The sequence below is a fragment of the Pelophylax lessonae genome, assembly GCF_965119305.1.
Source record: "Pelophylax lessonae genome assembly, chromosome: 1".
Lineage (NCBI taxonomy): Eukaryota > Metazoa > Chordata > Amphibia > Anura > Ranidae > Pelophylax > Pelophylax lessonae.
In genome coordinates this window covers 851,096,897-851,121,058 of record NC_138768.1, presented here as the reverse complement: position 1 = coordinate 851,121,058, position 24,162 = coordinate 851,096,897, and the positions used below count along the sequence as shown (strand labels likewise).

The window sequence follows — 24,162 nt, the reverse complement described above, 5'->3', positions numbered from 1 at the left end:
GTAGTGGGTGACTTGCACCCATCAAAAGTTGCACAACTTTGAAGTCGTACAAGTGTGAATGAAGCCTAAGGCCCCTTTCACACATGGGAGTCCGTCGGGGGACTCAGTTTTTCTCAGCGGGGGATCGATCCGCCGATACCCGAGTAGGCAGATGGCAGCTCCATCTTCGCGCTGTGTGCCGAGACAGAGCTGTCAGGTCCCCGCTGTTCTCTATGGGGGAATCAGATGAGAACGGACCGCCTGTCCGTTCTCATCCAATCCGAGTCGCTGGACGGATGGAAAATAGGGTTTCCATCCGTCCAGATTTGACGGATCGGATCAGATCGGATGTCAGCGGACATGTCTCCACTGACATCCGATGCCCCATAGAGATGCATGGGGCGTCTGTTCAGATCAGCCAAAAAAAAAACGGACAGGCGGATCTAAAGGGTCCGCCTATGTGAAAGGGGCCTTAGTCTGCCTTGGTTGCACATTCTTTGGAAAGAAGGAGTGTTTGAAACAGCTGATTGGGGGGATTAAAGGCGCCGTTATTACAGAGCATATAAAGGTTTACTTTTAACATGACAGTTCCATAATACCCAAAAGCGTTGATTTATTAAAATTGGAGGATACAAAATCTGGTGCAGCTCTGCATAGAACCTAATCAGCTTCCAGGCTTTTTTCTCAGTAAACAAGCTGAATTTAGAAGCCGATTGGCTACAATGCAGAGCTGCACAAGATTTTTCACTCTCTAGTTTTAGTAAATAAACCCCAAAGAGTCTTAATCACTGGAAGATTTAGGTAGCGCATCTCTCTTGTCTACCTACCCCTTCCATTATGTGTATCACTAGAGTACATGAGAACCAGCATCACAATGTAGAGCACGTCTTCTCGGTCTACGTAAAGGAATGGGTGTAGAAGACATCCACGTTATCTTGGTAGTTAAGAGGTAGAATTTGCCCAATGTTCTTGGCTCCCAGGCAGGCTCCGCCCACAGCCGATGACTGCTTGAGCCTCAAGATGCTGAACCGCCGCAGACCGTTGCCATGTTGGCTGCTCCGGGCTTTGTCCAGGACCTGAATAAAACCTGTGAAGTAGGAAAACTAGTTAGCGCACCTAAGATGACCTGTACATAGTTAATAATGATTGAGCAGCATGCTGAGGCTTGTCCTTTGATTCAGGACCCACAGAAAATACAGAAAAAATATCCAGCTTTTTTATCGCACAGTGCTCCATGAAAACCCGACAAACAGTGGTTGGCCAAGTTTGGCTGTGTAACTCTAATTATTTCCACCGCACCTGTCTGTGGGGGGTATATACAGATGCTGGAGAAAGAATGCAAGACCTAAATCCCAACTCCAACTTTTGTTTGGAGTGTAGACCATCTCATAGGTTGATGTTTCTAAGGATATAGTAAGTGGTCATAGAAATCCAGTTTAGGTAAATTTCGGATTTAAATTAGAATCTCACCATCTTTCAGGAAGTCCCAACTGTTCCACACAGAACCCTCGGCCACCACCGGTAGACCCAGTTCCCCTTCGAATAAGACCTACAGGAAGAAGAGACAATCAGCCCAGGGCTGCAGAGGAGAATGACTATCTGAAAAGAGAATGGGCAACCGGAGAGATCTGCCCATTCTAATACCCATCATGAACAAGTTCTCATACCTGGGCCATGACCATGGTGGGCAGCTAGATTAAGCACTTGAGCTTAAGGCCTTCACTGGCACTTTATGTTTACTTGTATCAGTATTTCTCTTACGTCCTCCGACAGTCGCCGCCGCCTCTAAGTCATCACTGTTGGGTATTGACTTCCGCTCCGCAGGAGTAGCTAGGCATAAAGACTTAGTCAAAAGAACAAAGGCATTTGCATATACACAGCCATGGGGGCTGTCCCATCTGGTCAATACCCCCCTGCAGTGACCACTCCCAACTCAGTTTCTTTCTGCCTAGCGTCAGGAGTAGTTAGGATTCCATGTGCTGGGGCTACAGTCTCAGCCTAACTAATTTTTATTTGATTTTCTTTGAAAATGTCAGTTTTTTCTTACTTTACTAGCTGTTTATTTTGTCAGCTTCAGTTTTAGTCGATTCTTCGGAAGAAGAGTGATTCATGCTGTGCTGGGATTCGGACTGACCGCCCTGGTTCTCCAGGGCAGAGGGTCAAATGGACCCCCAGCCCACCATCGAGCGTTCAGCCGTGGTTCGTCCTGGCATTATGAACGACCCATCCCTGCTCGCAGCAGGTATGCAGCCGTGAGGTGGCTACCTCACTGGACACATCTGCGATGCTGCGGTGTAATGTCCCTGGCTAACGGAACTCCCTGTCAGATGAGGACAGCGGATTTCCGTTCTGAGAGGCTCCCCACGCCATCTGGTACAGGTAAGTACTTCTGTGTGGGGCCTCTGTCTTTCTTTTGACTAAGTCTTTATGCCTAGCTACTCCTGCGGAGCAGAAGTCAATACCCAACAGTGAGGATTTAGAGGCGGCGGCGACTGTCGGAGGACTCAGAGAAAGGAATTTTACAGGTAAGATTTTACAAAAATTCTGTTTATTTTGGATAGAAAATTCTTAGAACCCCCAAACATATATATATTTAAAGCAGAGGTCCAAAAGAATAAATTGTTGAGTGTTGCAATTTTTATGTCACAGTATTTGCGCTGCTCTTTTTCAAAAAATTTTTTGGAAAAAATAAAATTTTTCTGAATTGTAAAACAAAACACAATACATACCCAATTTATTTGGTAAAATATAAATGATGATGTTATGCAAAGTAAATGGATACCAAACATGTCACGCTTTAAAATTGGTGAATCTATGCCTCCTTTGATAACGTTAGAATGACGAAATGCATTAGGAGGGGCTAGCCGAGCGTCTTACGTCACACCCGGAAGTCTAAGCACGGCCATATTTTTGGTTTGCAGAAGGAACACTGCGGGACAGACTCAGGCTGATTACTATCTGCTGTGATATGTGCTTGTTATACATCAAATGGGTGAGTGCATAATTGTGTGTATACCCAAATAAAGGTTGTTTAAAGATAATGCACTATGGGCCTGTCCCTTTTGTTTAATATCCCCCAATACATGTGAGATACGGCACCTATGGGAGTCTGAATAGGATTGTACAACAACATCTTGAAGCGGAAGCGCTGGGAGCTGTATGATTCTGTGAAAGGTTACAGTGATCCTTAACCACTCACTGCTCCAGATCCACTTTTGTCCGGTAAGAGGCAGTATATGGTGGCTGGGAATTCACTCTGTCTTTGTCGGTTTATCACCTGGGTGGATGTCCTATTAGTACCTCCCACATCTTGTATTGCAGCATTGACACACTATTGCTATCAAGATTCTCCAGTTTTCTACGCATATTGAGCAATTGATTGCATGTGGACTGTTGGGACTTATTCTTCACTAGTTTTAGCGCAACTCTATTTTTGATATATACAAATTTACATACCAGTGTTTTCAGTTTGCTGCTATAAAAGGCGCTGGTATTTATTGCATTTTATACGCTTTAAAATTGCACACGCCCGTGCAACGGCGGCTAGCTCCGTAAATTTTACTATCCAAAGGGGACGCTTTAAAACCCTTAACAGGATACCTAAAAAAGCTGCTGCCACCACTTAAGCCCCCGGAAGATTTTACCCCCTTCCTGACCAGGGCCTATTTTGCGATTTGGCACTGCGTGACTTTAACGGACAATTGCGCGGTCGTGCGACGCTGTACCTAAACTAATTTAACGTCCTTTTTTTCCACACAAACAGAGCTTTCTTTTGGTGGTATTTGATCACCTGTGCGATTTTTTGATCATGCGCTATAAACAAAAAAAAGAGCGTCAATTTTGCAAAAATAACAATATTTTTCACATTTTTTTTTATATGAAAAAAAAAAAATGTAAAAATCAAATTTTCGGGGAAATTTGTTTTATGCTACAAATTTTTGGTAAAAAAAAAAAAAAAAAAAAAAAAAAAAAAAATCGCAAAAAGCATATTTTGATTGGTTTGCGCAAAAGTTATCGCGTTTACTAACAAAGGGAAAGATTGTCATTTTTGTTGTTTTTTTTTTTAACGCGTAATGGCGGCGATCTGCGATTTTTTTTTTTTTTGCGGGACTGCGACATTGGGGCGGACAGATCGGACCCTTGACTGACATTTTTGACACTTTTGGGGTTACCAGTCTAAAAGACCCTCGACCCCTCCACTACACTTCCATGTATGCAAAACGCCGAAAACGGCGTTTCTGCATACAGCCGTTTTTTAAATTTGCCGCCTTTTGCAGCACAGTAACCCGGAAGTGACGTCATGGACGCCGCCTCCGGGTTACGTCATCGGAGACCCGATCGATGCCGTTTCCGGCATTCATCGGGACTCCATCCAGCCCGCAGACGTGCCGGCTGGGTGCTTGGGGCTCCCGGTGGGACGGGAGCCCCGAGCAAAGCCACGGAAGGCGGCGGGAGGGGGGGGGGACGTCCCCTCCCGCTCACCCGGTTAACGATTGAGCGGCTCCCGAGCCGCATCGGTCGTTACCGACGGACAGCCGACCGTCGGCTTTAAACCACGGTACCAGGATGGTGCCTCTAGCTACAGGCATCATCCCGGTATAACCCCGCAAAGTTACCCGACGTACGGGTACGTCAGTATTCGGTAAGTGGTTAAGAACCGGGGTGTGTAAACTTTTGATCAGGGTCATCAGGATCATTAACCGCTTGCTGACCATATGCAGTACATATAAAGTGGCAAGGTGTCTCTCGCCTTTTTTGTTTTTCTCTCCACTTTGGGGTCTGGGGCGCGCTGCCGGCGACCTGCTCCAGCGCACTCGATGTCCGCCGGGACCCGCCGATCGTTCCAGAGAGAAGCAGAACGGTGGTCTGTCGATGTAAACCAGGCAGATCGCCATTCTGTGAGAAGGGAAGGTAGTGATCCTGTGTTTCTGTTAAGCAGGAACACGCATCTCTGCCTTCCCACAGTGCAAACACCCCCACACAGTTAGAAAGCACTCCCTAGGCACACATCTAATCCTTTGATTGCCCCTGATGTTAATCCTTTCCCTTCTCTGCCAGTGTCATTAGTACAGTGACAGTGCATATTTTTTTTAGCACTCATCACTGTATTAGTGTCACTGGTCCTCAAAAAAGTGTCAGATGTGTCCGCTGCAATGTCGCAGTCCCGCTATAAGTTGCTGATCGCCACCATTACTAGTGAAATAAATAAATGAAAAAATATCATATAGTTTGTCGATGCTATAAACCAATTAATATACGCTTATTGGGATTTTTTTTAACCAAAAATATATAGCAGAATACATATTGGGCTTCATTGATGAAGAAATTAGATTTTTTTTAAAAAAAATTTATTGGACATGTTTTATAGCAGAAAGTTTTTTTTTTTTTTTTTAAATAAATAGTTTGTCTTTTTTTGTTTATAGCGCAAAAAAAAAAAAAAAAAATAGCAGATGTGATCAAATACCACCAAAAGAAAGCTCTATTTGTGGGGGAAAGGACATCAATTTTTCTTGGGTACAGCGTCACACAACCGCGCAATTGTCAGTAAAAGTAACGCAAGCTTAAGTGGTTAAAAATGTTCCCTCCCCCAACTCCTACATAACCTGTATCAAAAAAAAGGTTTATGTACTTACCTGTTTTTAATCCAGTCTGGTCTGGTCTGGTCACATGATCCTGCAGCTTTGGCTCAGGGAGCCCTTGACAACGATTGGGAATTGCGGGAGCTGTGACATCACCCGTAGGCTGTCATAGCCCAGCCATTGTTGGAGCTCCTTCCTCTCTCTCCTGCAGCAGCAGCCACCCTGACACAGGGGAGAAGGAGCTGCAGGATCATGTGATCGGACCAGAGCCAAAAGTACACAGATCTTTTATATGTAGGAGGAGGGAGGGAACATTTTTTAAAATAGTTAGACTTAGGCTTTTCTTCTACAGCCTATTAGCAGCACTGATGGGCAACCATAGGCAGCAGTGATGGGCACTGATGAGGAGGCACTGATGGGCAATGATAGGCAGCACTGATGGGCAACGATAGGTAGCACTAATGATGGGCACTGATGAGCAGTACTGATGGGCACTGATAGATGGCACTGGTGGGCACTAAGGGGACCGATGTTCCTCTAACAGAAGCTGGTTAATGGCTTTCTTCTTTTCTTCATGCTAAAAGTGCGAGGGGGAAAAAAAGCAGATAGCCGGCTTCTGTTTACATCCGCGATCAGCTGTCATTGGTTGACAGCTGATCACGTGGTAAAGGGCCCGCTGTGATTGGCCCTTTACCTTGATTAGTGATCAGCTGAGTCCCAAGCACAGAGCGAGAACAGGAGGTTGTCCATGTACGCTCTCCCAGCATTTTAAGCCTGCACTGTAGCCGTCTTTCAGCTATAGCGCAGGCGCCAAGTGGTTACATATATTTCTCAATATTCACAAGGAATTTGGATCCCCTATTTCTGCAAGAAGCAAGGGGAAATCCCTAATGAAAGGAGTGCAGTAAGTTGTCTGGTACAGTAGGGAAGGACTAGAACAAGGAGAGCGGGCAGAGCTGTGGGAGGGACCTAGCAGGCTCCGCCTACTCAAGGCAGCATGCATAAAGTTTTCTGCAAGCAGCCTTAAGTAGGCGGAGCCTGTTAGGTCCCTCCCACAGCTCTGCCCTCTCTCCTTGTGCAGGGTGACTGGTCTTGACTCCGCCCCCTCCTGTAGTTTTCTGCAAGCAGCCTGTAGTAGGCGGAGCCTGCTAGGTCCCTCCCGCAGCTCTGCCCTCTCTCCTTGTGCAGGGTGACTGGTCTTGTCTCTGCCCCCTCCTGTATTTTTCTGCAAGCAGCCTGTAGTAGGCGGAGCCTGCTAGGTCCCTCCCACAGTTCTGCTCTCTCTCCTTGTGCAGGGTAACTGGCCTTGTCTTCGCCCCCTCCTGTAGTTTTCTGCAAGCAGCCTTAAGTAGGCGGAGCCTGTTAGGTCCCTCCCACAACTCTGCCCTCTCTCCTTGTGCAGGGTGACTGGTCTGGTCTCCGCCCCCTCCTGTATTTTTCTGCAAGCAGCCTGTAGTAGGCGGAGCCTGCAAGTTCCCTCCCACTGCTCTGCCCTCTCTCCTTGTGCAGGGTGACTGGTCTGGTCTCTGCCCCCTCCTGTATTTTTCTGCAGGCAGCCTGTAGTAGGTGGAACCTGCTAGGTCCCTCCCGCAGCTCTGCCCTCTCTCCTTGTGCAGGGTGACTGGTCTGGTCTCCCCCCCTTCTGTAGTTTTCTGCAGGCAGCCTGTAGTAGGTGGAGCCTGCTAGGCCCCTCCCACTGCCCTCTCTCCTTGTGCAGGGTGACTGGTCTGGTCTCCCCCCCTTCTGTAGTTTTCTGCAGGCAGCCTGTAGTAGGTGGAGCCTGCTAGGCCCCTCCCACTGCCCTCTCTCCTTGTGCAGGGTGACTGGTCTGGTCTCCGCCCCTTCTGTAGTTTTCTGCAAGCAGCCTGTGGTAGGCGGAGCCTGTTAGGTCCCTCCCACAGCTCTGCCCTCTCTCCTTGTGCAGGGTGACTGGTCTGGTCTCCGCCCCTTCTGTAGTTTTCTGCAAGCAGCCTGTAGTAGGCGGAGCCTGCTAGGCCCCTCCCACAGCTCTGATCTCTGCACAATCTCTGTACAGCACAGCGATGATTTCACTGCTACTTTTACCAGGTAATACCTGGGTTCTCAAATGGTATTTGGAGAACACTAAGTGGATTTATATCCTTTGTAGCTATTGAGGAATAAATTGCAATGAGAACTTTAGTGCTTGACATTCACTTTTTAAGATCTGAAGAACAAATCATTGTTAAATCAAACAGCCTTTTTTTTTTTTTTTTTTTTTTTAAATTAAAGTTTAACCACTTAAGCCCCGGAGGATTTGGCTGCTAAAGGACCAGGGTTTTTTTGCGATTTTTTACTGCGTGACTTTAACGTACAATTGCGCGATCATGCAACGCTGTACCTAAACGAATTTGACGTCCTTTTTTTCCCACAAACAGAGCTTTCTTTTGGTGGTATTTGATCACCTGTGCGATTTTTTGATCATGCGCTATAAACAAAAAAAGAGCGACAATTTTGCAAAAATAACAATATTTTTCACATTTTTTTATATGAAATTCCCCCAAAAAAATGTAAAAATCGAAATTTTTTACATTTTCGGCCAATTTGTTTTATGCTACCTATGTTTGGTAAAAAAAAAAAATCGCAAAAAGCGTATTTTGATTGGTTTGCGCAAAAGTTATCGCGTTTACTAACAAAGGGAAAGATTTTTGTCATTTTTGGTGTTTTTTTTTTAACGCGTAATGGCGGCAATCTGCGATTTTTTTTTCGGTACTGCGACATTGCGGCGGACAGATCGGACCCTTGACTGACATTTTTGACACTTTTGGGGGTACCAGTGACATTACTGCAGTAATCAGTGCTATGCATATGCACTGTTACTGCAAAAATGACACTGGCAGGGAAGGGGTTAACTTTATTGGACAGGGAGGGGTTAAGTGTGTCCTAGGGGCGTGATTCTAACTGTGCAGGGACATTGCTATTGGTGTAAAAGCAAAGATCAACAGTTCTACATAGTAGAACGGACAGATCTTCACTTTTACACAGGGAGAACTGACAGGCAGCTTGTTTACACAAGCCGCTCTGTCTTTCTCCCTTCACAGGAGCGATCGTAGTGTGACTGGCGGACATCGAGTCCGCCGGTCACACGCACTGACTTGCCTGTGAACGAGCCGCGGCGGGCGCGCGCCCGCAATAGGCTCGCAAGTCAGTGACAGGCGAGTGACGTATCGATACGTCACTCTGCCTGGCCGGGGCTGACCGCCGCAGTATATAGTGCGGCGGTCGGCAACCGGTTAATAAATAACAATAAGAAAGTTACCTTGTCGACTTTAGGAAGTACAGCAACAACGTGACTGGCCAGGACCTCGCCAGCGCTCTGAAAGACCAAGCGGCACAGAGCATCCCCCTTATTGGCTCCTGGAATGAAATAAGGGGTGGTTATATGTTCAGCATTTCAAAGTGGACCTTGTCATTGAAAGAAATCAGGAACATGTCAACAATTACAAATAAACAAATATGTATACAGCGCTATATAAAATCAAATAAAGTGACAATGTGCATCATATAAATCAATAAACTCGCTTACAGTGCTTCATATAAATCAATAAACTCGCTCATTGTCACTTTATTTGATTTTATATAGCGCTGTATACATATTTGTCTATAGTTCATTTCTCCCGTTAGTGAAGGAGGTTCTATATAGCTGCTGTATTTTTTTAGGTGTCCCAAATTATTGGGTCTTAACACTATACCACTTTATATTTAATTGCGCTGATTTACCTTTTTGCACAACAATTACAAATATCCTTTGCGATAGAAAAAATACTTTTTTTTTTTTTGGAGGAACGTCAGTCTGCCTACTAGGTGGCTCCGCCCTCCCCTTTGGGCATCACTATTATGCTGCATGCACAGATGTGCCCGTGGGCTCTGCCTAGCCTCCAGGTTCTAGCAGAACTCCTTGGCATATCTCCACATGTGTGGCTGATTTTCATATAGGGAAGGATTCGGACTCCCCTGGTCTTTGCACATGTGAAGGAAACCCCACGCATGTACAGATGTCCTAGGGAACTGGCGCATAAACGGATATAACAGTAATAAAAGGTGCAGCGCCTTAAAGTGTTACTAAACCCACAACAGTAAAATCAGTCTGTATATGAAGTAAAGCGTGCTTGTTATACTTACTGTGCAACCTAATCCTCTACATTATGTAAAAAGGCTGTTTGATCCTGTCTTCTCTGATCCTCCCCTTTTTCCACTGTCCCCAATCCATCTCCTGATAGTACAGAGTCTTTGAGGCTATGTTTGGTGTCTATTGCTAGAGAGTTTTTTTTTTCTGCATGTGCATCAGCACAGGGCCAATCAGCACTGTCCAGACAGAGGGTCAGGGGTCCTGCAGTGCTAAGGGACAGTCAGAGTAGAATGAAAACTCCTCCTACAAGCTTTAACCACTTGCCGACCAGTCACTGGGACTGTACTGGGGCAAAGTGGCTCGATTCCGTCCAGCGACGTAGACTTACGTCGCTAGACTCCTCCCCTTCTGGGCGGTGCTCGCGCGCCGCCGGAGGCTCGCTCCCGCTGGATTCAGTCACAGGGGAGGAGCGGCAGTGATCACCGACGCTCTTCCCTGATCATTGGGGAATCGAGTCTGGAGATCCGCCCGCTTGTGTAAACAAAGCGGGCCGATCTCCTAAGTGACAGGCAGGGTCAGATTGCAGGATTCAGCATAGCTCAACCTGCGATCTGTCCCTGTGTCACTCAGTCACCTCCCCCCACACATGTCAGTAAGCACCAGGCATACATTAACCCCTCCCTCTCCAATAAAATTAACCCCTTCCCTGCCAGTGTCATTTTTACAGTAACAGTGCATATATATAGCACTGATTACTGCAGTAATGTCACTGGTACCCCCAAAAGTGTCAAAAATGTCAGTCAAGGGTCCGATCTGTCCGCCGCAATGTCGCAATCCCGCAAAAAAAATCACAGATCGCCGCCATTACGCGTTAAAAAAAAAAACACCAAAAATGACAGAAATCTTTCCCTTAGTTAGTAAACGCAATAACTTTTGCGCAAACCAATCAAAATAAGTTTATTGTGATTTTTTTTTACCAAACATATGTAGCAGAAAACAAATTGGCCAAAAATTTTTAAAAAAATTTGATTTTTAAATTTTTTTGGGGGGAATTTCATTTAAAAAATGTGAAAAATATTGTTATTTTTTCCAAATTTACGCTCTTTTTTTTGTTTATAGCGCAAAAAGTAAAAATCGCACAGGTGATCAAATACCACCAAAAGAAAGCTCTGTTTGTGGGAAAATAAGGACGTAAATTTTGTTTGGGTACGGCGTCGCACGACCGCGAATTGTCAGTTAAAGTTCCACAGCGCCGAATCGCAAAAAGTGGCCCAGACGTAAGACAGCAAAATCCTCTGGTGGTAAAGTGGTTAACCAGACACTGATAGAATTCACAAGACTGTTATAGAAAATATATATTTACTAAAATAATAGAATTTCCATGTTCAGTGTACTGTGGGAGAGCAGATATAGTGACTGCAGGATCTGGGTATAGCAACACTGCATTGTAGTAACAGCAAGTAATCAAGTAAATGAATAAGTTAGAACACCCGCTATAAATCATGTGCGTAAAAAAATGTAAAAACCACACCCAAAAAAATGCATAAACATACCAAAAGGTCCTTAACCCCACAAATGTCCGTGTATTGCTTCCACCATCTAAAAGAGGGGACACCACGTGCAACTGAGGGTAAGGCTCGGTTTCCACTAGTGCGACTTGCGGTGCGACTTGACACATGTCAAGTCGCACAGCAAGTCAAAACCCATTGTTTTCAATGGGGCACGTTTCCACTGCCGCGGCTTCAGTTGCCACGACCTCAAAAGTAAATTGTGTACTACTTTTGAGCGCGACTTCCCTCTATATATGAGGGACAAGTCTAACTGAAGCCGCGGTTTACTTTTGCTACGAAGTCGTGCTAGAAGTAGCACGACTTCGTAGCCGCACTAGTGGAAACCTAGCCTAAGACTGCACTGACCAACTCAGCCAATGCAGCAAGTCACGCTTTGGGAATGAACAATCTCAGTTTCCACTCTATGGACATCCAGCTCCATCCATCCGCTGGAGGTCCTCTGAATGTAGAAGCGGCCCACCACTTGGCGAGATTTGGAAAAGCCCACAACGCCATTTGATAGAAAAGAAGCCCAAATACCAAAACAGGCCAAATATAGGGTAGTAATTTATTACCGATGCATAAGAATCATAACAAAAAGTGCAGCGCTATCAAATATGGATTATGAAGAAGATATCGAGGAGAGCAGTCCACAGGTGAAAATTATGGTGAAGCATGCACAAGATATAAACATTCAGTGCTCTTCAATGTGCTGGTAATCCTCCACCCAGTCTCATTAGCCTCTCACCTCACACTTAGCCCCTGTGTCACCAGACGGGCTAGTAAGACAAACTTTATCCAAGGATATCACAAATATAGATCAAATCAGTATTCCTCTTCATCAGAAGATAAGGCTCACAGGTAAGAGATCACAGGTCCATAAAGCGGGTCACAGGTCCATAGGAAAACAAAGGTCCGGACATAGTGCATTACCGCAATAAATTACTTTATTGAACATAGCATAAAATCATAAAAATTACCTTGTAAAGCACTATACAAGTGCATGTGATGAGCAGATTGTATTACACACAGCGGTCTCGACCGCAATGGATGGCGGGTGACGTCACCGGCCCCTCCCCCTTCGCACGCGTTACGTCCCACTGCACGGGACTTCCTCAGCTCGGGACTTCCTCAGAGCTGAGGAAGTCCCGTGCAGTGGGACGTAACGCGTGCGAAGGGGGAGGGGCCGGTGACGTCACCCGCCATCCATTGCGGTCGAGACCGCTGTGTGTAATACAATCTGCTCATCACATGCACTTGTATAGTGCTTTACAAGGTAATTTTTATGATTTTATGCTATGTTCAATAAAGTAATTTATTGCGGTAATGCACTATGTCCGGACCTTTGTTTTCCTATGGACCTGTGACCCGCTTTATGGACCTGTGATCTGTTACCTGTGAGCCTTATCTTCTGATGAAGAGGAATACTGATTTGATCTATATTTGTGATATCCTTGGATAAAGTTTGTCTTACTAGCCCGTCTGGTGACACAGGGGCTAAGTGTGAGGTGAGAGGCTAATGAGACTGGGTGGAGGATTACCAGCACATTGAAGAGCACTGAATGTTTATATCTTGTGCATGCTTCACCATAATTTTCACCTGTGGACTGCTCTCCTCGATATCTTCTTCATAATCCATATTTGATAGCGCTGCACTTTTTGTTATATATTTGTTATTGGGACTTTTGGTTTATTGATCCTTTAGTGCATAGCAGCTTTCTATTATATTATTTTATACAGTTGCGCTGAATTTTTATCTATTATTAGATGCATAAGAATCGCATAAAAACAATAAAACATCGAGATGCCAAGTAGTAAAAACATATACAGCGGTGCACTTAGATTGCCGCCAGTTCCAAAACTGGAAGTGGTGGCGTATAGCTCCACCCCAACGCGTTTCATCCAATGCATGTCTTCAGGGGATGCTAGTAAGCCTCTTTAAATAGCCTGTAAAATCCACTAATAGTCTCCAGAGGGCCCTAGATGTGGTGACTGCATTGGGTTCCTTTTATAGGCTTTTTTCCTTTATTTTCACCTGGCTGTAACACACTTCCTGTCCTAGGGTGACAACGTTCACTCACTGCACTGTATCTATGGAGCAGCAGTGTTGTTACCTTAGAAGAGGGACTACAGAACATCTACACTCCTCTTCTACTTAACAGAGGGGGGTATTTGGGTAGTCAAACACCTGGAACCAGGGCTAACTGATGACATTTCAGCACAGGCAGAGAACACGGGAAGTTATCAGCTCATAAGATTGCTGGCAGGGCTTTTTTTTTTTTTTTTTGCCCTAACCGAAGACATATAACCAAATGCTTTAATGGTAAATTTAAAGAATAAGTTCAAATTTTTTTTTTTGGAGGGGGGGGGGGGGGGGGCGGGGGGAATAATAAATGCACATATTTTTGCAGAAAAATATATGCATGTATTCATTGTTCCTGCGGGTAGATCAGGGGTGTAATGTCAGGCTTCTGCAGACAAGCCCTGCAGCTTTCAGCCAGTACCTTTATACCAGCTGTCAGTTTCAAAGCTGCAGGGCTTGTGAATGAATTACCAGAGCGCTCATCAGCACCCTTGGAGCTCATTCAGAACTGCAAGCCGTCAGCTGCAAAGGCTGATGGGACTTGTAGTTCATTCATTTACAGGAATCTGTGAATGAACGAATGAAGCAGCCATGTGGGCGGAGCCCCAAACTGCGCTATTTTTGAATTGTGACCGCCGGTGCGGGGAGATTTCCTGCCCGCTGTCACACTGAGAGCAGCATTGAGGGGGAGAGGCTGCAGGAGCTGCAACATGTTACATGTTCCACCCTAAATACTGGTGGAAAATGTAACATGTTCCACAAGGTGAACTTATCCTTTAACCACTTAAGCCCCGGAAGATTTTACCCCCTTCCTGACCAGGGCCTTTTTTGCGATTCGGCACTGCGTGACTTTAACGGACAATTGCGCGGTCGTGCGACGCTGTACCTAAACTAATTTGACGTCCTTTTTTTCCCACAAACAGAGCTTTCTTTTGGTGGTATTTGATCACCTGTGCGATTTTTACTTTTTGCGCTATAAACAAAAAGAGCGACAAATTTGCAAAAATAACAATATTTTTCACATCTTTTATATGAAATTCCCCCCAAAATAAATGTAAAAATCAAAATTTTTTAACATTTTTGGCCAATTTGTTTTCTGCTACATATGTTTGGTAAAAAAAAAAAAACGAATTTTGATTGGTTTGCGCAAAAGTTATTGCGTTTACTAACTAAGGGAAAGATTTCTGTAATTTTTGTTGTTTTTTTTTTTAACGCGTAATGGCGGCGATCTGCGATTTTTTTGCGGTACTGCGACAATGCGGCGGACAGATCGGACCCTTGACTGACATTTTTGACACTTTTGGGGTTACCAGTGACATTACTACAGTAATCAGTGCTATACATATGCACTGTTACTGTAAAATGACACTGGCAGTGAAGGGGTTAACTTTTTTTGAGAGGGAGGGGTGGTGTGTGTCCCTAGGGGCGCGATTCTAACTGTGATTGGCTGTGGCTTGAGATGTATGAACAATGATCAACGGTCCTACATAGTAGAACCGTATGATCAGTGTTTCTACACAGGGGAGAATGACAGGCGGCTTGTTTACATCAGCCGCCTGCCTTTCTCCCTCTGCAGCGACGATCGGCAAGTGACCGGCGGACATCGGGTCCGCCGGTCACACGTGTGGGGGGTCCGTGACCGCGCGGGGGCGCGCGCTCGCTCCCTAGACCCTCACAGGCTAGCGACGTAGATCTACGTCACTCTGCCTGTGAGGGGCTGACTGCCAACGTAAATAGTCGTGCGGCAGTCGGCAAGTGGTTAATAGAGACCAAATAAGAAAAGCTCTTTGTTGAGGTTTAGATACATCTAAACCACTTCCCGCTCATTCTATACCCCAAAGATGGCCACAGTGCGGGCTTACTTAACCGAGAGGGCATCTTACAGCGGCCCTTTACCACGTGATCAGCTGTGTTTAAATGACAGCTGATCATGATGTAAATACAAGCCAGTTATCGGCTTTTCCTCACACTGACAGGGAGAAGAGAGCCGATAACCGGCTTGTGTTAAAGGGACATCTACACTCATAATCAAGGTACTGATTATCAGGGTCCTGTTTATCAGTGCAGTCCCAACAGTGCTGCCTATCAGTGCTGCCTATCTGTGCAGCCTCATCAGTGCAGCCTCATCAGTGCACATCAGTGAAGGGAAAAAAAAATACCTGTTGGCAAAATTTGTTAGCAAACTATGAAAAATTTTAGTTTATTTAGCACAAAATTAAAAACCCAGTGGTGATTAACCACTTGCCGACTGCCGCACAACTATGAACGTCGGCAGTCAGCCCCTCCCAGGCAGAGTGACGTAGATCTACGTCGCTAGCCTGTGAGGGTCTAGGGAGCGAGCGCGCGCCCCCGGAGGCGCGCTCCCGCGTGGTCACGGACCCCCGCGTGTGTGACCGGCGGACCCAATGTCCGCTGGTCACTCTGCGATCGTCGCTGCAGAGGGAGATGATGTAAACAAGCCGCCTGTCATTCTCCCCTGTGGATAAACAGTGATTACACGGTTCTACTATGTAGGACCATTAATCACTGTTTCTACAGCTCAAGCCACAGCCAATCACAGTTAGAATCACGCCCCTAGGGACACACACAGCCCCTCCCTCTCAAATAAAGTTAACCCCTTAACTACCAGTGTCATTTTGCAGTAACAGTGCATATGTATAGCACTGATTACTGTAGAAATGTCACTGGTAACCCCAAAAGTGTCAAAAATGTCAGTCAAGGGTCCGATCTGTCCGCCGCAATGTCGCAGTACCGCAAAAAAAAAAAAAAAAAAAAAAAAATTGCAGATCGCCGCCATTACGCGTAAAAAAAAAAAAAAAACAAAAATGACAAAAATCTTTCCCTTTGTTAGTAAACGCGATAACTTTTGCGCAAACCAATCAAAATACGCTTTTTGCGATTTTTTTTTTACCAAACGTATGTAGCAGAAAACAAATTGGCCAAAAATGTTAAACAATTTTGATTTTTACATTTTTTTGGGGGGGAATTTCATATAAAAAAATGTGAAAAATATTGTTATTTTTGCAAAATTGTCGCTCTTTTTTTGTTTATAGCGCATGATCAAAAAATCGCACAGGTGATCAAATACCACCAAAAGAAAGCTCTGTTTGTGGGAAAAAAAGGACGTCAAATTCATTTAGGTACAGCGTCGCACAACCGCGCAATTGTCCGTTAAAGTCACGCAGTGCTGAATCGCAAAATACCCCCGGGTCAGGAAGGGGGTAAAATCTTCCGGGGCTTAAGTGGTTAAATACCACCAAAAGAAAGCTCTATTTGTGTGAAAAAAAAAAAATGATAAAAATCTCATATGGGTACAGTGTAGCATGACCGCGCAATTGTCATTCAAAATGCGACAGCTCTGCAAGCTGAAAATTGGCCTGGGCAAGAAGGGGGTAAAAGTGCCCAGTAGGCAAGTGGTTCTAAAGCCTGCAGGATTTTATGCATGAAGGTTAAAAGCCTTCAGTGTGCAGCTAAACCCCCCCCCCCCTCCAGCCCCCTAATACTTACCTGAGCCTGATCTCAATCCAACGATGTGTACGGGAGCTCTGGCTCTCCCCCTTCTCATTGGCTCAGACATAGCAGCAGGAGCCATTGGCTCCCGCTGCTGTCAATCACAGCCGGTGAGGAGGGGGTGGGGCTGAGAAACGCTCTGTGTGTCTTATGGACACAGAAGGCCGGCTTGTGCGCAAACACGCACACAAGTGTCCCCATAATAAGTGGCCAGTCAGTGGGAAAGGAGGAGCCAGGAGCTCCGGCGAGGACCCGAGAAGAGGAGAATCGGGGCTGCTCTGTGCAAAACCATTACACAGAGCAGGTAAGTATAACATGTTTGTTATTTAAAAAAAATATATATTATTTTGCCTTAAGGCTCCGTTCACATTATAGCGTATGGATCACGGGCAGAACCGCCGCGGTTCCGCCCGCGATCGGGAGATTATTGCAAATCGCGGGACGCCTGTGCGTTGCCCGTTGATTTGCAATAGACCCCCAAACGCTGAGCGATGTTGCCGCGATTTCCGCCTGCCGAATCGCGGTAACATCGCGCAAAAAAAAAATCGCGGGACGCAATACGACCAAAAGAGTACAAGAGCTTCTTTGGATCGTATTGCGTCCCGCGGTTTTTTTTTTGCGCGATGTTACCGCGATTCGGCAGGCGGAAATCGCGGCAACATCGCTCAGCGTTTGGGGGTCTATTGCAAATCAACGGGCAACGCACAGGCGTCCCGCGATTTGCAATAATCTCCCGATCGCGGGCGGAACCGCCGCGGTTCTGCCCGTGATCCATACGCTATAATGTGAACGGAGCCTAAGGCTACATTCACACCTGAGCGTAGCGTTTTACCGCGATTTTTACCGCGATTTTTACCGCGATTTACAGGCGTTTTTGTGCAGGCGTTTTTAGATTGAATAGGAACCAATGGAAAATGCCTGTAATCTGCCCAAAAAGAAGCTCATGTACTTTTTTGAGCTTTGGGCGTTTTGCTTACAGCATCAAAACGCTCAGATGTGAACAGGGGCCATTGAAATGAATAGGATTTGTCTTGTTGGGCGTTTTGAGAGCTGATCCTAGAGCAGAAAAACTCCCCAAAAACGCCCCAAAACGCCTACATGTGAACGGAGCCTTACAGTCACTTTATTGATTGTAACAATGATAAGCAATACCTTCTGCTAACTTCACACAGAATCCAGCTATTTTGGACTTCTCAAAGGTCCGGTACAGGTGGGTGAGAATACCAAGCCGATTAGAAACCTGCAATGAGAGAGATGAACAAATGTCAATGGATTATTACACTGTAATATTAAAACACAAACCGCTGGGATGTCCCTAATTAAAGTAGAACTAAACCCATCAAAAGTCAAGAGGAAGGCTGTGGGACTTTGAGTGAGGTATGGGATCAATAATGACCATGTTTAAACAAAAAAGTAGGAGAGGTACGTGCATGATAAATCAATACACCTGAGATAAATCAGAATGTAGACTGGTTTAACCACTTAAGCCCCGGAAGATTTTACCCCCTTCCTTTTTTGCGATTTTTTACTGCGTGAATTTAACGGACAATTGTGCAGTCGTGCGCTCGCCGCACCTAAACGAATTTGACGCCCTTTTTTTCCCACAAACAGAGCTTTCTTTTGGTGGTATTTGATCACCTGTGCGATTTTTACTTTTTGCGCTATAAACAAAAAAAGAGCGTAAATTTTGCTAAAAAACAACAATATTTTTCACATTTTTTTTATATGAAATTCCCCCCAAAAAAATGTAAAAATCAAAATTTTTTAACATTTTTGGCCAAGTTGTTTTCTGCTACATATGTTTGGTAAAAAAATCGCAAAAAGCGTATTTTGATTGGTTTGCGCAAAAGTTATTGCGTTTACTAACAAAGGGAAAGATTTCTGTCATTTTTGGTGGGTTTTTTTTAACGCGTAATGGCGGCGATCTGCGATTTTTTTTTGCGGTACTGCGACATTGCGGCGGACAGATCGGACCCTTGACTGACATTTTTGACACTTTTGGGGTTACCAGTGACATTTCTACAGTAATCCGTGCTATACATATGCACTGTTACTGTAAAATTACACTGGTAGTGAAGGGGTTAACTTTATTGGAGAGGGAGGGGTTGTGTGTGTCCCTAGGGGCGTGATTCTAACTGTGATTGGCTGTGGCTTGAAGTGTAGGAACAGTGATCAATGGTCCTACATAGTAGAACCGTATGATCACTGTTTCTATGACAGGCGGCTTGTTTACATCAGCCGCCTGACTTTCTCCCTCTGCACCGACGATCGGCGAGTGACCGGCGGACATCGGGTCCGCCGGTCACACGTGTGTGGGGGGGGGGGGGGGTCCGTGACCACGCGGGGGCGTGCGCTCGCTCCCTAGACCCTCACAGGCTAGCGACTTAGATCTACGTCACTCTGCCTGTGAGGGGCTGACTGCCAACGTAAATAGTCGTGCGGCAGTCGGCAAGTGGTTAATAGAGACCAAATAAGAAAAGCTCTTTGTTGAGGTTTAGATACATCTAAACCACTTCCCGCTCATTCTATACCCCAAAGATGGCCACAGTGCGGGCTTACTTAACCGAGAGGGCATCTTACAGCGGCCCTTTACCACGTGATCAGCTGTGTTTAAATCACACGCCCGGGAACGAGCCGGGGCGGGAGCGCGCCTCCGCGGGCGCGCGCTCGCCCGCTATTGGCTCCCAAGCAAGTGACAGGCTAGTGACGTATATATATACGTCACTTTGCCTGACCGGGGCTGACTGCCGACGTATATCGTCGTGCGGCGGTCGACAACCGGTAGACAGTGGATTGCGTAAATGTGGTCCGACAAGAATTGTTGTAAATCATGATACAAATACACAATTCGTAGAGATTGCATCCATATAAGCTCTACGCGTTTCGTGTTAATACACTTATTGCAACATCCCAAAATGATACACATCGGACGATGACAGGGACAGAGGTTTGACGCGTTTCACACAAAAATGCTGCGCTTATTCATAAGGCATTCTTGTGTGAAACGCGTCAACCATCTATACCGGTCATTGTCTGGTTTGTGTCACTTTGGGATGTTGCAATAAATGGATTCAGGCATAGGCATGGTGTGCAGCCATTTCTTTCTTTAAACTCAGTTTCACGGAAGCGAGCCGGGGCTAGCACCCATGCGTGGAGCCTAATCAGGCTAATTACTTCACCTGGAGCAGCATCTCTCGTTTCTTTTCCTGCAGGCTAGCTACTTTTCTGTAGACTTCAATTATATCCTGCAGGTGTGGTTCACTTTCAGAAAGCACACCAAACCCCCAGGTAATAACAGAAGTCTATGGCTCAGTGCAGGTAGCCCCCAGGTGCGCTGTACTGCACCTGCAGATGGGTCTGAAAGCAGCCAAGTAATGACTGCAGAACAGATATGCCCATACTGTATATACACTGAATTTAGAATATAAACTGACCTTTAACCACATGACGACCGCTCACATTGCTGCTACTGCGGCAATGTGGCTCGTTATCGTCCAGCGACGTAGACCTAGGCTGGACTCCTCCCCTTGTGGGCGGTGCGCGCCGCCGGAGCCTCGCTCCTGCTCCCGCTGTATTCAGTCACAGCGGGAGTCGGGCCAGGGGAGGAGCAGCGGCGATCGCCGCTGCTCTTCCCCGATCGTCGGGGAATCGAGTCTGGAGATCCACCCGCTGTGTAAACAAAGCGGGCGGATCTCCTAAGTGACAGGCAGGGTCAGATTGCAGGGTTCAGCATAGCTGAACATCCGATCTGTCCCTGTGTCACTCAGTCACCTCCCCCCACACACGTCAGTAAGCACCAGGCATACATTAACCCCTTCCCTGCCAGTGTCATTTTTACAGTAACAGTGCATATATATATATATATATATATATAGCACTGATTACTGTAGAAATGTCACTGGTACCCCCAAAAGTGTCAAAAATGTCAGTCAAGGGTCCGATCTGTCCGCCACAATGTCGCAGTACCGCAAAAAAAAAAAAAAAAAAAAAAACGCAGATCGCCGCCATTACTCGTTAAAAAATAAAAAAACGCCAAAACTGACAGAAATCTTTCCCTTGGTTAGTAAACGCAATAACTTTTGCGCAAACCAATCAAAATACGCTTATTGTGATTTTTTTTACCAAACATAGGTAGCAGAAAAATTGGCCAAAAATTTTAAAAACATTTTGATTTTTACATTTTTTTGGGGGGAATTTCATATAAAAAAAATGTGAAAAATATTGTTATTTTTTCAAAATTTACGCTCTTTTTTTCTTTATAGCGCAAAAAGTAAAAATCGCAGAGGTGATCAAATACCACCAAAAGAAAGCTCTGTTTGTGGGAAAAAAAGGATGTAAATTTTGCTTGGGTATGGCATCGCACGACCGCGCAATTGTCAGTTAAAGTCGCACAGTGCCGAATCGCAAAAAGTGACCTGGACATAGGACAGCAAAATCCTCCGGTGGTAAAGTGGTTAATACCAGTCTTCCAATCAGGTATCAGAGTCATTTACTGTCCTAGGCAAAAAGCATTTGGTGTCACTCCACCTGTGACAGGAGTCGGTGCTATACAGGAAACATCAGCTGTTGCCGCTGTGCTCCGCAGCTGCTTAATACCTCTACAACGGCTCCATTCACAATGCTGATGCCCTGGGATGGCGGGTTGGGAACCGGCGATCAGGGCTTGCCATCCCAGAGTAGGAGGTTGCGGCCCATATCAGAGGGATATCTAGAAGGAGCTAGGCTGAAGGAGATCTGTCTAGGAGGAGCATCTGTAAAACTCTTGCTAAAGAGTGTTGCGGAAAATCTGGGTAGAAGTTACTGCTGGACATCACGTGATGACGTCAGACGTGGGCTGACAAAACAGCGTTGGGTGGAGTTCTCGGGATACAGCATTTCCGGTAGTTGGAGCGCACGTGGCATGCAAACCCGGCGTTCCCACTACCTTGTAATGCTAATCTTTGTTTTTTTCAGATGTAAGTGCGTTATTGATTTTTAATAAATGATTTTAATTACTACGCCATGAGAGCCCTCTCCTCTCTCCCTTCCTACTCTCATATGGTAATATTGGAGTGTTGAAGTACAGTTCCACTTGGAAATCAGATTTATGTCAGCAGTGATTCTGGATTCATTTTATGGTGACCAACCTGTGATCGTTTGGGTATATCTCTTATGCGCAATGTGACTCCCTTTAATAGGGGTCAATAGACTCTGGTGAGTATCTGCATGTCAGTGGAGAGGACACTTTTCTTTATTCACAATGGACACTAGTTATAATGGAATATTTATGGACTTTCATTTCACACTAATTTTTAGAATTTGTAGATTGTTTGTTTATTCTAACTTACCACTATGGCGATGTCATATAATTTGAATTGATTTATATATATAATAAGGAGCGCGGTTATTTGATTTGTATTTATTCATGCAGGTGTTTATCACACTTTACAACGAGCAACTTCCTTACCACAATTTATTTGAACTTATTTGAATATTCACTTCTCACACTGACCTGCACAGAGTCCTGACCTGAACCTGATACCTTTGGGATGAATTCGAGCAGAGCCAGGCCTTCCCATCCACATCAGTGCTTGACCTCACAAATGCACTTCAGGAAGAATGGTCAGACATTCCCATAGACACACTCCTAAAACTTGGGTGGGCCAACTCAATATTGAACCCTACAGACTAAAACTGGGATGCCATTAAAGTTCATGTTCCCCAATACGTTTGGTAATATAGTGTGTGTGTATATATATATATATATATATATATATATATATATATATATATACATACACACACACACACACACACACACACACACACACACATATATATATATACACACACATATACACACGTACATACATACACTGCTCAAAAATGTATTTAGAATTAATTTAATATATTATATTTACATATTACTTTTATTCAGAGTATTATAGCATCAAGTTACTTAAACTCCTGGGATATTGATCTGGTCAGTTAAGTAGCAGAGGGGGTTGTTAATCAGTTTCAGCTGCTTTGGTGTTAATGAAATTAACAACAGGTACACTATATGGGCAACGAGGAGATGACCTCCAAAACAGGAATGGCAGTCCAACTCCTCCAGGATGGCACATCAATACGTGCCATTGCCAGAATGTTTGCTGTGTCTGCCATCAAAGTCTCAAGAGCATGGAGGAGATTCCAGGAGACAGGCAGTTACTCTAGGAGAGCTGGACAGGGATGTAGAAGGTCCTTAACCCATCAGGATGATCGGTATCTGCTCCTTTGTGCAAAGAGGAACAGGATGAGCACTGCCAGAGCCCTACAAAATGACCTCCAGCAGGCCACTGGTGAGAATGTTTCTGACCAATCAGAAACCGACTTCATGAGGGTGGCCTGAGGGCCGACGTCCACTAGTGGGCCCTGTGCTCACTGCCCGCCACCTTGGAGCTTGATTGACATTTGCCATTGAACACCAGAATTGGCAGGTCCACCACTGGCACCCTGTGCTTCTCACAGATGAGAGCAGGTTCACCCTGAGCACATGTGACAGACATGAAATTATCTGGAGAAGCCGTGAAGAACGTTATGCTGCCTGTAACATTGTTTAGCATGAACAGTTTGGTGGTTGGTCAGTGATGGTCTGGGGAGGCAAATCCATGGAGGGACGCACAGACCTCTACAGGCTAGACAATGGCACCCTGACTGCCATTAGGTATTGGGATAAAATCCTTGGACCCATTGTCAGACCCTACACTGGTGCAGTGGGTCTTGGGTTCCTCCTGGAGCACAACAATGCCCGGCCTCATGTGGTGAGAGTATGCAGCCAGTTCATGGAGGATAAAGGAATTGATACCATTGAATGGCCCCCCCACGATCGCCTGACCTAAATCCAATAGAAACACCTCTGGGACAGTCCATCTGATGCCACCTGATTGTACCTCACTCTATTTAGGAGCTTAGTGATGCCCTGGTCCAGATCTGGGAGGAAATACCCCAGGACACCATCTGTCCTCTCATTAGGAGAATGCCCCAATGTTGTCAGGCATGCATACAAGCACGTGGGGGCCATACAAACTACTGAGGATCATTTTGCTTGCTGCAATGACATTTCAGTAAAATGGACTAGCCTGCTGAATCATTTTTTTTCAGGATGTCTTTGAATTCACCCCTCTGTAGGATGATCATTTTCATCAAATGATGTGGCATCCTTTCCTTCCTTACACATTACCCAGTCCATACCAGTATAGATATCCAGCAATTATATTTTTCCCCATTCAGATCTGATGTGATTTCAAAGTGTTCCTTCAATTTTTTTGAGCAGTGTGTGTATATATATATATATATATATATTCTAATCACTTCATATCTCCGCCCCCTACCCACCTCCGGGCACTGACCTTT

The 24,162-nt window shown here is 45.3% G+C and overlaps 1 protein-coding gene across 1 annotated transcript in view; it reads right to left on the bottom strand.

Annotated features, from left to right (window-relative positions):
- Positions 1–523: 523 nt before the first annotated feature.
- The window catches only part of NAGK (N-acetylglucosamine kinase), a 46,242-nt gene continuing 22,603 nt past the window's right edge, over positions 524–24,162 (bottom strand). Inside the window, exons 7-10 of the mRNA XM_082243902.1 lie at positions 17,941–18,028; positions 8,836–8,933; positions 1,450–1,528; positions 524–1,066 (exon numbers count right to left, since the gene is read on the bottom strand). Of these exons, the coding sequence (XP_082100028.1) occupies positions 876–1,066; positions 1,450–1,528; positions 8,836–8,933; positions 17,941–18,028 (456 nt within the window). The 3' untranslated portion in view covers positions 524–875. The remainder of the gene's footprint in view (positions 1,067–1,449; positions 1,529–8,835; positions 8,934–17,940; positions 18,029–24,162) is intronic.